General features: G+C 44.0%; 1 protein-coding gene across 5 annotated transcripts in view; it reads left to right on the forward strand.

Moving 5' to 3' along the window:
* Slc22a4 (solute carrier family 22 member 4) overlaps positions 1–14,666 on the forward strand; it is a 60,734-nt gene extending 46,068 nt beyond the window's left edge. For 2 of the 5 annotated variants that reach the window (XM_010639843.3, XM_019209859.2), the window contains exons 7-10: positions 156–370; positions 1,207–1,389; positions 4,357–4,492; positions 7,259–8,008. In XM_010639843.3, the coding sequence (XP_010638145.2) occupies positions 156–370; positions 1,207–1,389; positions 4,357–4,492; positions 7,259–7,334 (610 nt within the window). In that variant the 3' untranslated portion in view covers positions 7,335–8,008. Of the gene's footprint in view, positions 1–155; positions 371–1,206; positions 1,390–4,356; positions 4,493–7,258; positions 8,009–14,179 lie in introns of those variants that run through there. The other 3 variants (XM_019209860.2, XM_019209861.2, XM_019209862.2) reach the window with 3 other exon arrangements.
* The last annotated feature ends 285 nt before the right edge of the window (positions 14,667–14,951 follow it).

A 14,951-nucleotide genomic window follows, 5' to 3' on the forward strand; every position in this document is an offset into this window, starting at 1 on the left:
ACCCAAAAAAAAAAAAAAAAAAAAAAAAAAAAAAAAAAAAAAATAGCTCCCTGTAGCCAGTGGTTGCTTAGAGGACAGTAAGATATAGATCACTAAAGTTTGGAGTGAGTTGGGCTATGCGGTCTCCATGTTTGTCTTCTGTTTTTATCTTTCAGGATGCTAACCTCGGTGGGTTACTTTGCTCTGTCTCTCAATGTCCCTAATTTACATGGAGACATCTACTTGAACTGTTTCCTCTCTGCCTTGATTGAAGTTCCAGCTTATGTCCTGGCCTGGCTCTTACTGCGCAAGCTGCCCAGGCGTTACATCATCGCAGGCGTCCTCTGCTTTGGAGGAGGCGTGCTCCTCTTAATTCAGCTGGTACCTGCAGGTAAGCAGTTGCCTGGAACCCGCGCCTCGGAGGGCTACTTGCCATCTCTGCTCTTTGGTGACGCTGCCTGTACGTCATAAGCCGGTCGTAGGCCAGTTAAGAGAGGTGAGAGCTAACTTTGGAGTTTCCTGTGTTGGAAACAGCTCCTCTCAAATGGAAGAAGTGGCTTTGGGAATAAGAAATCACCAACCACACAAGGAGAGTAAGTTTCCTGGTTATCTTCTTCACCATAAACTCTTGGACCCCTCTCTGAGTCATACTCGTGTTCCCAAATTTCTTGGTACTTTCAAATCTTTTCTCTGCAGTGTATATTCAGGTATTAACATTGGTAGTGTCTGGTGGTTCTGGAATAAATTTGGTGATTTTTGTGGTGTGAATCTTTAAGTAGTTAATTAGCACACAAAGGAACTTAAATGTCCATTTTCCTCTTTGTCTTTCTTATAATATTAAAATGTTAAGTCAAAAAGTCAATATACACAATAATATACATAGAAACATACTTCTTAATGATAAAGAAGAGTGTTAAAATGATTGGCCTGTCTTTAAAGATTAAATTTAGCTATATTAATATGTTAACAACTTCCCAAGAAACTGTTAGAACACATAAAAAACAAATGGGCGAAGGTCAGCGGATACATTAATGTTCTAGAATAACAGGAGGACAGAGTACAGAGCCAGCCATGCTCTCCATCCCTGCCCAAGTCCAATGGTCAGGCCATTTGAAGAGAAAACCTTATTGTGGGAATACTTTATGCTAATGAAAACTCCCCATCAAAGCAAAAGGAGTTATAATCGCTCTTCAAGGCATGCCTGAATACAGTGGATCTCTTTTCTAGATTACAACTTCTTGTCCATTGGCCTGGTGATGTTGGGGAAATTTGGGGTCACCGCAGCCTTCTCCATGTTGTACGTCTTCACCGCAGAGCTCTACCCGACGCTGGTCAGGAACATGGCTGTGGGCATTGCCTCCATGGCCTCCAGGGTGGGCAGCATCATCGCTCCCTACTTCGTCTACCTTGGTGAGGTGCATCCATCCATGTTCTCCCTGTAAATCAGTTTTCGTTATGAAGGTAGTAGATTTTCATGGTGAAAAATTCAAACCTCCTAGGAAATACTGGAGAAAGTCCAAGTTCACCACTCTGCCCCACTTCCCCAAATCACCTAAGCCAATTCTAAGAGTTTGGTGAATTGCCCTTCAGACATTTCCTTGTGGCAAATAAAATTATACACATTGCTTGTACCTGTTTAAAACTTAACACTGTTACCAGAATATCGTTTCTAAGACTCTTTTGTTCTGTTTTTAGTAAGTACATAGACTTCCAATACCTGTATATGCATAATTTATTTAGCCAGTTTCCAGTGAATGGACGGTTAGACCATTTCCACGTTTTTGCTATTACAGGTTAAATGACCCTAATCTGAAAATCTGGAACTTTTTGAAGGTTGGTGTTCAGATTTTGGAACATTCTGGTTTCAGATTTTCAGATTATGAATGCTCATGTGGTAAAGTCTATGCAAATACTCCAAAACCCAAAAAGCTGTGAAATTGAAAACACTTCTGGCTCCAGGCATTTTGGATATAGAATGTTCAATCTGTACAAGTACTGTAACTTTGCAACCCACGTTTCCCTGTGCCACTACACCCTTCATGCATTTCTTTACATATATTTGGATTCATAGATCGATTCAAAGAAGTGAAATTTCTGCAACAGAGAATGCCTTTTTACAATTTCATAAATAGTGCCAAATTGAACTGTAAGTATTGTGCCAATTTTCCATCCAGCTATCAGTAGATGAGAGTGGTTGTTTCCCCATACCCTTACCATCAATGGGATCTAGCCAATGTTGAAATAGTCATATTTAATCTGTCCTATGAAAAATGCACAGCCCTGTTGCCTTTGCTTTTGTTTCCTTCATTATAAATGTCACTGGGTATGTTTTCATAGATTCCTTAGCCCGCTGCTCACGGCCCATTCTTCTAGTGGTCTTTTCATCGTTTTCTTTTGGATTTGTGTGAGTTCTTTGCAATGGAAGGAAAGAAAGCCTCTGTGTCTATGTTGTAAATAATTTTCCTAGTTTGTCTCTTGCATTTTGATTTTATGATTTTTTTTTTTTTTTGTACCAGAGATTGAACTCGGGACCTTGTGCTTACAAGGCAGGTGGCAGAACCACTGAGCTAAATCCCAGCCCTGACTTTATTATTTTCTGCAATGCAAAAACGTTTAGTTTTTATACAATCAAATGTATCGATCTGGAATAATAGCACAGAGAGGCTTTCCCAAGATGTTTGGTGGGGGTAGGACCCAGCATTCCACGTCTCCTCCCTACCAGGGACCCCATTGGTGAGAAACGCAGGCCCCCCCACTCCGTTCTTCTAATCATCTGTTGGTTAATTACTGGTTCAAACACACACACTCCAAAGACATGTAAATTCTCATAAAAGATGCATGCTAAATCCTTACAGAGAAATACATTCCTAATATAAACCTACTGTGCACAGCTGCTCCGAACAATAATATTATACTGTATTACAGTGTAAGGAGTGTTCCCTTCTACGTGCTTCCTTATATTTTTTAACTATATTCGGATAGTCCAGTTGGGGGAGCCCCAGAGCCACACCTCAAAAGCTAGTCTGGTTAGCAACACAAGTCTCAGAAATGCCTCAGATCAATGTTTTTTCTTGTGTTTTGGGCCAGATAGAATACTGTGTATGGATGTATTTTCCCTCTATACTCTATGTGTGCAAAAAGGGAGGAAGATGGGGATCTGTTATTCCCCTAAGTAGTTCCACAATAGAGAAGCAGTGGAATGACTCTTCCAGTTACATACCCATGAAGATGTGTAAATGCTGCAAAAAGAGACGAATTCCCAATACTCAGCTATAAAGAATGACGCACTTGAGACGTTGGTAGGAAAATGGCTGCCGCTGGAAAATAAAATGTTGAGTGAAATGAACCCAACACACAAGCTTAGATACCAAGTGAGATCTCTCATTGGAGTAAGACAGAGCACAGAGAGTGATAAAGGATGGCTAGAAAGGTACAAGGGAATGGATCTCTTGCCATAGATAAGTGATCCAAGGGAACAAGAGTGAAGGGTGAGGAGGAAGAGAGAAGGGAAATGAAGGAATAAAGATGTGCCCTGTGCAGGAACTCACTAATCCCAATCAAGGTAAACATTAGACAGTGTAACATGAGCTAACACGTAGTATCGACAAGTACAAAAAGTACAAGTACAAACTGGACTGAAAAGAACAAGCTGTAGTATGTTCACGTAACCGCTCCCCAAGCTGACTGTACACTGCATGAACTGCAAACTTGTCCTAATAAAGTAGAGAAACTAATTCCAGGCACAGTTCTTTGACATAGCCTGTCTGACACTTTTCATTTATTGCTTTAAATTGGATTGAACATATTACTTAGATTTTAGGAGTCTCAGGACTCTGCAGACCTTGCTTTCCACTGTAGCCATGGGCTCAGGCAAAAGCAAAGAGACACTAGAATTGTAGCGGCCACAACCTGTCACTGAAACAGCGTACTCAGCCTCTTGCCACTTGATGCCCCCTGCCTCCAGTTAACTCCACCTTAAAAAAGAATGCTGCTAGGCAAAGACTTCTGTCAAAGGGACGTCTGTCGCACTCACGTGACTAAGATGCCTGTTGACCAGAAAGAATACAAGGACCTTATGATAATGCAAATCAGTTAGTAAGATTATGAAATTTCAGTCAAGGACATCTGCCCAGAAGAAATTGTAATATTTTGCTTCTGAATATGTTCCAACTTGAAACTGCTCTCCTATACTGTTTGCCATCTTTACGAAATGATTCTCAAGAATGTCCAGGGAGGGCCGGGGATTTAGCTCGGTGGTTCCGCCGCCTGCCTTGCAAGCACAAGGACCCAAGTTCGATCCCCGGTACCAAAAAAAAAAAATGAATGTCCGGGGAATGCCTGGGTCTAACCAGTGTGCTTATGTTTGGTGGTTTGCAGGTGCTTACAACAGACTTCTGCCCTACATTGTCATGGGCAGTCTGACTGTCTTCATTGGAATTGTCACCCTTTTCTTCCCTGAAAGCTTTGGAGTGACTCTACCAGAGACCTTGGAACAGATGCAGAAAGTGAAAGGGTAAGTGGAACTTAAATTAACTTAAAGAATAAGCACGGTAAGGGCCAGGGATTTGGCTCAGTGGTTTCGCCACCTGCCTTGCAAGTGCAAGGGCCCGAGTTTGATCCCTGGTACCAAAAACAAAATGAAACAAACAAACGAAGAAGAAACATGAAAGAATAGCTAAGCAGCCTGGGCAACTTTTTGAGATCCTATCTCAGAATACAGTGGGCTGGGGATGTAGCTCAGCTGTAGAGTGTTTGCCTGGCATGTGCAAGTCCCCGGCTTCAATCTCCAGTACTGAAAAAAAGAAAAGAGGGGGTTCTGAAGAAGAAGAATGTTAAATAGAGACCAGGTCTGTCAGATGACAAAGTATTTGTTAAGCAAGTAAAGTAATGGATAAAAACTTAGTGTTTAATGGTGTAGACTACAGTTCAAGATAAAACCCAAGAAATTATAATAATTCAGTATGTGATAAAAAGTAGCAATTCAAAATAGGAGGAGTTAGATTATTCAGTAAAAGCTGTTGAAACAGACATTTTAAGGAAATAAGACTGTATACCTAAAATGTACCAATAAACTCAATGAGAGAAAAAAAATTTTTTAAAGGGAAATAAGAATATTGAATCCTATCAAGTATATCTAGATTAAAGTCAGAAAGGTAAAACAAATAAGTTTAAAGTATAAATCATAAATGTACATGAAGAGAACATACTTTTATATTTTAATATTTTTGTGGTGCTGGGGTGCAGCCCTGGGAATTTGCATGGTAGCCAGGTGGTCCCCGCTGAGCTACACTTACAACCAGGAAAACCTAAAGAGAGCCCGTCTTTCAGAGAATATTGTCAAAATGAAAGAGCCGTAAAGGAAAAGATTGGTATACCTAGTTACCTAATCATACAGTTTCTTAAAAGCAAAAATGAACCATAAGACAAAAGTCAATAAGACGTGGAAAAATATTTGCAACACAAAATACAAATGCGGGCTAACGCGGCTAATATACAAAAGGCTCTTAGTAATCAGTGGGAAAAAAAGACAACGCAATAGGAAAACTGGTTAAGGACATAAACAGGCAGTTTATACAAGAGGAGAGTTAAATTTCCAATATGCATGTGAAGAATTACTTCACACCAGTAAAGAAATGCAAATTAAAATACAATATTGGTTTCCATACTACAAGGTGGTACGGGGGAGTTCTTTTTGACACGAGCCAACTCTGACCCTTTTGGGTACCCTACAGCTCAGTTCATTCCGGACCCCACTTGGATTTAGCATCAGGCTGCACAGGCTCAAGAGCTCAGCCCCCAGTACTTCCCTTGCCTCACACGCCGAGCAGGCGCCCCACACTTCTGTGTGACCCGGCTGGAAAGTCTGCTTTTCCATAGCCCCTCCTCGTGTTCAGTGATTTGCTAAGAACGCTTCTCAGACCTTAGGAAAACACTTCTCTTACTCAGAGCAGTGTGTGACAAAGGACACAGGGAGCAGCCGACGGAGATTCCGAGTCTGGGTCTGTCCCTGGAGGGAGCTGGGTGCACTCCTTAGTGGCGGAGTGCTTGTGGGGCACACACAAAGCCCTGGGTTCTAGTCATAGTTCCACAAAAACAACGACCATGAAAATTAGTAATATGGAGAAACTGAGATTCTAAGGTGAATCTACCTGGCTTAATACCCCCCATGCACTGTTTAATTCAGGGAAAACGTTTACATTTTCTTAAACCTCAGTGTTCCCATCTATTATATGGGACTATTTTACATGGTTAGTTTGAGGTCATAAAAGTAGGGTTTGCAGTGTCTGGCTGTAATCAGGCTATTTGTATGCATACATGAATTTGATTCCTGACAAAAGTTGTACAACAAAAGGTACCCATTTTTTATATTTTCTGCTAATGATATACAGTGATACCTCGGTTGTCAAAAGGCTCCAAGCTCGAACTTTTCTCTGCTCAAACAGCAAAGTTGAAAAAAAATCTGTCCAGTGTTCATAACTTTGCTGACAGTCAAACCAAAAGTCCAATTTGAAAAAAACCTGTGCAGGGCCACAGACACAAAGGAGAGAACCTTAGTCCAAGCACCACTCTCACCCAGACAACACATAGTGCTTGTGTTAGTGGTTAAAACATTCATCTTTTTTTTGAGACAGGATCTTACTGTGTAGCCCAGGATGGCCTTGAATTCACAGTGATCCTCCTGCCTCAACCTCCCCAGTGCTGGGATTACAGGCCTGTGTCACCACACCCAGCCTTCTTTTACACTTTATGTGCATAAAATATGATAACCATGGATCCAAAGAAAGTGATACCTGCAGTAAAGCTAAAAGTTTTCCTCAAAGCAGGAAAACTTTGAGAACCACAATGGAGTTAAAGAAAGAAAGAAATTATGAAATTTGAAGTCCTGGAAAAATAGATTTATAAGTATAATTTTGGGGCCTTAGAACCAATTATTTGGATTTCCATTATTTTTTTATTGGGAAAAATATGTCTGTCCAGTTCTTGAACTTTTCTTTTTGAACATGATTTGGAATGAACTGAGTTTGACAGTAGAGGTATCACTGTTACTCCTTCAGTATCAACTTTAACTGTGAATGAGTTTAAATTCTGGGTTTTGTATTTAGTTAAGAAAATGATCCCAGATATTCAAAATTGTGGAATAGTGGATCTATACTCATGAGGGTCTTCAATTAGATTTCAAATAATTACTTGTTTCTTGTTTGGACAAATGTTTCTCAGTGTGGCTCTTTGAGAAGAATCTTGAATATTTCCCTTTCTTTAGCAGTAATTGTGTTTTCAGGTTCAGATCTGGGAAAAAATCAAAAGACTCAACAGAGAGAGAAGAAAGTCCCAAGGTTCTAATAACTGCATTCTGATAAAATTTGTTCTGCATTTGGCAAGCTGAAAAACACAAATGCCTAAGACTCCCTGAAGAAACCAAAGCCTTTCCTGCTGAAACGGACTACAGTAACAAGTAACACTAAAGCAGACCTTGCCACAGAGAGAGAAGTGCCTGTCGTCTAGTAAACTCTGGACCACTCTTTCCAGATAGCCCCCTTATTTTTGAAAACAAACATTTCCAGAGAGTCCTCCTTACTACTTAATTCTATGAAATGTGTTTGTAAGATTTCTTGAAAACATGTTAGTCAAGAACTGGCAAAATCCTTATAGAGTAACATTCTTTTCCCAACACACCAACACCATCCAAATAAAAAGGTCATTGCTTCAACACAGGTGCAACACCGCGGTGTGTAGGAGTATTGTAGATGTGTACATGTGAAAGAGGATTATACAGTGTACAGGGTCCGAATCCTTAAACTCAGCCAACAGTTGCTGACTTACTACTACACAGTTAAACCTAAGATGGCTGTGTCTGTATTGAACGGGTACAGACTTTTAGTGTAATTATCCCCTAAGCAATACAGTATAATGGCTACCCAAGTACACTTACATTGTCTCAGGCATTATAAGTCGTCTGGACTTGGTTTAAAGTGTACAGGAGGAAATGTGTAGTTTATATGCAAATGCCACACCATTTCATATGATGGACTGTCGTGGTTTCCAAGGGGGGTCCTAGAACTAATCTCCCAGGGATTCTGTGGGACCACTGTGTACAGTATTCACATCCAGAAAATGTCACATCCTCTTTTGAACATTAATTTTCTTTTTATACTCTGAATCAAACTCAGGACCTTGCACTTGCCAGGCAGGCATGGTGCCACCGAGCTAAGTCTCAGCCCTCCTTTGAGAAGAAGGGATGGATGTTAGAAAAAAGGCTTTTCCCTCTATCGTCACACTAATACAAAGTATTTCTCTGACAGAGGTGGGAGGTGGTTGTCCCCCCACATGTCACACAGTTCTCCAGAAGATGCCTGTTCTAAATGAAGACTTCAATTCTGACGCTAGCTGCCTGGAGAGTGTCAGAGCCCATAGGATCAAGGGCTCAGTCCCATAAGACAGCCCCACTTTTGATGCCAGCTGCAAGTCCAGGCCACCATATGTCTGACCAATAAGGCCAGGGCTCCCATGACCCCCAGGACCTCCCAGTCATACTGGCTAGGATGACTCGCAGAATTCAGGGAAACACACTTGCCGGTCTGTTAAGCAGGATGCAGATGAACAGCCCAACAGACCTGCAGAAGGATGTGCTCCTTGCTCACTTTATCCCAAAACCTCGTCAGGTCTCTGTCAAGAGCTTTGCAGAGCTTGCTGTCCAGCGTCCCCGTCCCAGAGGTCAGTGGGTGAACCCAGAGTTCCAGTCCTTTTCTCCTGTCCCTTGGTCTGGTGATGGGTCCCTTCCGGAGGCCACACCATAAGTAATTAGTATAAAATTATCAAAGGAGTTTATGATGAATAACAAAAGAACTCCTTTCTAGTCAGGACATTCCAGGGGGTTTAGGAGCTCTAGGATAAGAACCAGGGATGAAAATCAAATATATTCTTATTATATCACAATGGTGGATATAAATAGTATTTTGCTAGTGAAATGCAGCAAGAGATCAATAGTAGGTCCCACAGCCTATCTGCCTTCAAGAAGGGGCCACAGGTGATCTGGCTACAGTTGCAGCTGTTATGCCTCGCAGACTATTGAACGGTCCCTGTCTGCTATGATTTTTTTTTTTTTAAGAGCATGTGACAAAGCCTTCTGTTTCCCTAAACTGACTCACAATATGATACATTTTGCCGGTAAAAAGAAAATCAGGAAAACTGGACAAACCAGTTGGATAGGTAGAGAATGCTTGCGTGCCCAACAGCCGGAGGGGTGATTGCGGAGAAAGAAGGCAGCGAAAGTCTAAAACTGTTCCTTTCCCGGGCACAGGCCTTCCTCCGCACCTCATCCCCCTGCATCCTCTGCACGGGCAGAACCTCAGAGCCGCGACTGAGCGGCGACTGAGCGGCGACTGAGGCAAAGGTGGCGGCTGCAAAGCGGATCATACATTGCCGCGAGCTCAGGAGGCTGGGGCTGCGTCTCGGTCTGCGCTCGGCCCCTGAGATCACTTAGCTCCGCCACTCCTGCTGGCCTAGAGCTGCGTGCTGTCCTGCAGTGGCCTCTGGAGAGCAGCTCTGTGGTAAGGGACTCATCCTCAGTCGTATCCAGAGATGTAGCCTGCCCGCGGGCCGGGCAGCCACTACTTTGGACCTGCTGCTTGTGATTGGCACCTCTCCTAAAAGCGATTATCGCTGCATAATCTCGACACGCGGCTCCACCCCACTGGTTCACTCTGGATATTTTCCCGATGTTGTTCACATTTTCTGTCTTAGACGCTGACACGCTGTTTCTCATTTTTCATTGTTGCTTTGATCCCTGCAGGATATCCTAGAATAATTCATGCTCGGAGGAGGGCAGTGCAGGTGTGTCCTCGGCTGCCTGGCCTGCAGCTGGTCTAGGTGTCTCCCCACCAGTCTGCCGGCCTCCTAGAGAGCTGTCCTCACTCCTCCCACCAGCCAGGCTCTTCTGGCGCTTGTCGCCTTGCTCAGCTGTCCTTGTACGCTGCTCTCAGCTGTGGGAGGCCAGGCACCTGTGTCGCGCATCTTCCCTCCTCCCTAGGACTGTTCACCATAGTGCTTTCGTGGTAATAGCCGTTGGATATTTATCTTCACTAAAATATAGCTCTAACTGGTGGAAATGTTTTTTGGGAGGTTTTTTGGGGGCGGGGGTTGAGACAGGGTGTCGCTATGCAGTTCAGGCTGACCTTGGACTTATCATGTAGTTCCATTCTGGCCTCAAACTCACCTTGATCCTCCTGCCTCAGCCTCCCCAGTACTAGGACTACAGGTGTGCGCCGCCACACCCAGCTTGGCAATGTTATGTTTAATGGGTAGACATTTTAATGTTTATGCACCTAAACATTAAGTGCTCTTCAAGTTTTTCTAAACATTAAAGAGGGACGACTCTGGTTCACTCCTACCCACCACACACACCTTTTCACTTCCGCCTGCCCCCTGAGTAAAACTGGAAAAAAATTACACAACCCTGGTGACCAGCTTCACATTCACCATCGGTAACTCCCAGAGGACCCGAGATCCCTGTCCCGTTCCCCTGTCGTTCGGGGTGACCTTTTCCTCACAAGCACAGCACCTCCTGTCCCACACTCCCCCGCTTGAGGGCTTTTGCTTCCTGCTGCGTTAGAAACTAGGAGGAGGAAGGGGAAAGAGCACCCAGAAGCCCCTGTCACCCCGGCCCCTGAGCGTCTGTTCCCGTCTTTCCGCTCAGCCACTGCTCCTCCCTCAGAGGCCCCTGTGGTCTTCCCAGGCCCTTCTCCCAGCGCCGACGCACTGCAGGGCCTGCTCCCGGGCTCTCCAGCCCTTGTCCGGCCTCTGGCTTCTCCCTCGCTGGAGATCCTCCTTGTTCAGCAGGCAGGAGGGCTGCTCCTCCACAGCCCTGAAAAGTTCTCTCGACCCGGCTGCTGGTCCCTTGGTTCTCGCTGTCCCATTCCAGCGAGACTTCTCGAAAGATGGCTTTGTGCTTGCTACTTCCAATTTTTTGCCTTCTAGTTTTCTCTGGAACCCACCACAAACAGGCTTTAGCCCCCACCTTTCACTAGAAAAGTTTTCTCTGGTTCCCCAGTGACGTGCATGTTTCTGAGTTTAATGAGTATTCCGGTCCTCCTCTGAGTCCTCCAGGCGTTTGACAAATTCAGTTCTCTGTCTTCCATGAAATGCTTTCTCGGACCCCACACTTGCTTGGTTTCCCTTTCCCCTCGATAGCTGTTCCTTTCCCGTCTTCTGTCCTTTCTTTCTTGTCTCCAAACTCCTTACCACTGGAGTGCTCAGAACTTAGTGTTTGGTTCTCTTCCTCTATTCAATACCAGTCTCATGGTTTTAAGTTTCTCCTCCACATTGACAGCCGCCACATAAAAACGGAGTCGGACCCCAAGCTCACAGACTGCGTACTCATTATATCCTCCCCCGTGTACATAATACACGTCTCCAATTGAACAGTCCAAATTTGCCTTGTGCTTAATCGCCTCTCCGAATTTCTGTCTAAAGTCCTCTCCGTCTCAGTAAGTGGCAACTCCCCTTTTTTTATTTGTTTGTTCTGTTCTTTCTCCTCACAGCCCAAATCCAACTTGCCCATACATCTTCGGCCAGAATTCCAACGCAGCTGGACTCTGGTTTCTTGGCTGGGTTCTGCTGGCTTCCTAACAGGTTCCTTCTTGTTCATTCTTCCCCTGCTCCCCTTTGACCTACTGTCAGCATAGCAGAGCAATCTCAATCAGATCACGTTGCTTTTCTGCTCAGAAACTTCCAACAGCTCCCTACCTTAGATATTTAAAAGCACGAGGTCTGCCAGGTGTGCTGGCACACGCCTGGAATCCCAAGCCAAGGGAGGCCGAGGCAGGGGGATTGTCATGAGTTCAAGGCCGGCCTGGGCCACATAGGGAGTTGAAGGTCAGCCTGAATGAATAGTGAGACCCTGTCTCAGAAACATACAAACAGACAGCCAGTACGTAGGAAGATTATCTGTTACACTTGGTCCAGGACGGTCCCAATTTATATTTATTGACCTAGTGTAATTATCCATAGCCCTTCTCCCACCATTCACTCTCAGAGTCTCCCAGTGTAGCTCAGCAGGTTGGAGCATATCTCCAGTCGGGCCACTTGGGAGGCTGAGGCAGGAAGATCATTTGAGCCCAGAAATTTGAGTCTAGCCTGGGCAGCATAGGAAGAACCAGGTTTGAAAACAAATGAAGTCTCCCAGTGTGGATGATAAATTATATATGGTCACTGGCTCATAGGGCTGTATTCTGTCTGGACTTCTGTACATTAGCCCTCTGACACCACCTCCTTCTCTCTCCGTTGCTCTCTTCATTCAGGTTGCTCTACATCCTTTGGGTACCTGGACACACTTCTGAGTCCCCTGTCCCTGGGGCCACTCTGTGTGCTTGTCCCTTCTGTCTGTGTCTTAACCTTACTCATCCTTGCTTCGCTTTTCTCCCGGTACTTGTCACTCTCTGACACCTTCACTGTTTGCTTCTTCCTCCACTGGAACGTACGCTCCATGAGGGCACCCAGTGACGCTCAGCGTTCAGAAGTGTTCGGGGCGCGGGGACAGCTAGCGGTGGAGCCCTTGCCTAGCGTGCCCAGCGCCCTGGCTTTGCTCTCCGTGACTGCAAGCAAAGCAAAGCAAAACACAGTATTTGGCCCATAAATATCTGCTGAGTAAATGAGTGAACATATCATCATCATCGTCGTCGTCGTGGTCGTCATAGTGGAAAGGGAAAAGTAATTATTAGTGTCCAAAAGAGAAAACACTGGCTAATGAGCACACAAAAGTGTTCTGCTTGACAAGTCACCCATTGAAAGAATACCGTGATGGTGTTTTCTTTTCTTGTTTTTTTTTCCTTCTGGTACCAAGGATTGAATGTGGGGCTTTCACGCTGAGCTACATTCCCAGCCTTTTTTATGTTTTAGTTTGAGACAGGATCTCGCCAGACCGTCCTGGCTCAGACTTACCATCTTCCTGCCTCAGGCTCTCAGAGCGTTGGGATTATAGGTCTGAGACACCTTATCCAGCTACACCGTTTTCCGAGTAGCACAATAGCAAAGCATGGAAGCTGCAGTATTCAATATTCATGAGATTATATGGAGATATGCACTCTTATACTCCTCTGATGCAACATCAATTGCTTTTTGTTTTTTGGAAAACAAATTGGCAGTGCTTTCAGATTCTTAAAATGCTTGGTTTGTGGTTTTATTTGTTGGATTTTGGGGGAGGCGGGTACCGGGTATCCAACTCCGTCCTTGTGCTTGCAAGGTGTGTGGTGGAAACACTGAGCTAAATCCCTGGCCCTGGTTTTTATTTTTTAAGTATTAACTCCATAGCTAATCAAAGGTTTGGAAATAGTAGGAGTATACATGTTTATTATAGCATTTTTGTAATTTAAAAAATTAAGTATATGTGGAAAACCGAATAGTTTCTCTGGTGTGAGAAACTGAAAGTATAAATAAGGTTCAAATTGTATAACTGATAATGTAAAATAGGAAGAAAAGGGCTAAAGGAGTAAGGCAAGGGACAAGGGTCAGGGAAAGGAAAAAACTGAGTACAGAAATAGTTACAGTCCTTATCAAGGAATGTTCTGCAACTTTTAAAGATAGTGTTTAATGATTATTTTAATAACATGATAAAGTGTTTGTGATACAATGCAAATGTTTAAAATTCATATGCGGGCCGGGGATTTAGCTCAGTGTTGCTGCCGCCTGCCTTGCAAGTGCAAGGAACAAGTTCAATACCAGGTACCAAAAAAATAAAATAAAGTAAAATAAAATCCATATGAGTAGGCTGGGAGCATAGCTCAGTGGCAGTGTGCTTGCCTAGCATGCACAGTCTCATATTCAATTCAGCCCCCAACATCACACACACACACACACACACACACACACACACACACACACGGGCGCCAATATTACCTAAATAATGAATGAATGAACAAACTGTGTTTAAAAGGTGTGAATAAAAGATTGGAAGGAAGGAAAAATGCTAAAGTATCTACAGTAGTATGTTTAGATGTTAGAATAATAGATAACTTTTGTTTTAGCTTCTTTTACTTAGTTCTCCACACTTTACAAATGTTTCCTGAATAACTATATATTATTTTTTAATCATAAAGAAGCTTAATATTTTTAAAATTGAATGTCTGTTAAACGCTAGGTTTTGGTAATTGTTTTCTTTTTTCTGTTGGCTCTTTTCTTTTCTTTCCTTTTTTTCTTTGGTGATAAGGTTAGAAGCCAGAGCCTTGAGCTTGCGAGGAAAGAGGTTTATCACTGAGCTACTCTCCAACCCCTAATTCCAGAATTGGAGTCAGAGAAGAGGAACAGGAAAAATGTAAAATGTGTACCCCCGGGACGCAGTCTGGAGAGATCTAAGTTCTGCCTGCCATTCTAGTAGCCAACCCTGTGTCCTCAACTTGAACTGAGCTCTGAGGAGGCTGAAACCCAGGGCAAAGTCGTTTTCTTCGCCTCAGAGCTGGCTGTTCGTTCAGCTCCCCTTCATTCTTCTGGAGCAGCTGTCACCTTTACCCTGGTTCAGACCAAGCCAAGCTGATCTGCTGAGGTGAATCACCTTGTCCCAGGGTTATATTTAACAGATTGGTAAACAGATTGTAAAAAAAAAAAAAAAATGAGGATTTGAACTCTCACCCAGAGCATCTGTCTGTGTTCACACAGAAAACTAAACCTGATTCCAAGAACCTTGAGACAAGCTTCCACCAGCGCTGCCAGTGCTGGCCTCCTTGTCAGCGCTCCTGCCCCGGAAGCCTGTAGTCCCTCCCACCCTGCATGCCCACCTGCTCACCCTCCCGCTGGGGCTGGTCCTGATCCTGGTCCGGGTCCTCGGCAGCCCCTTCCGGTACTGAGGAACAGCTCCGCTCAGGTATCTCCCTGGTTGTCCTCTCCGTCTCCTCTCCCTGCCCGGAGGCCTGGCTACCCGAGAACTCACCAGTCCCGGGCTGTGTCTCTTAGAGGAGGGAGGCTGCTCATTTCTCACTTGGCGA

Source organism: Fukomys damarensis, unplaced genomic scaffold, assembly GCF_012274545.1.
Source record: "Fukomys damarensis isolate Sample0158 unplaced genomic scaffold, DMR_v1.0_HiC HiC_scaffold_9, whole genome shotgun sequence".
Taxonomy (NCBI): Eukaryota; Metazoa; Chordata; class Mammalia; order Rodentia; family Bathyergidae; genus Fukomys; species Fukomys damarensis.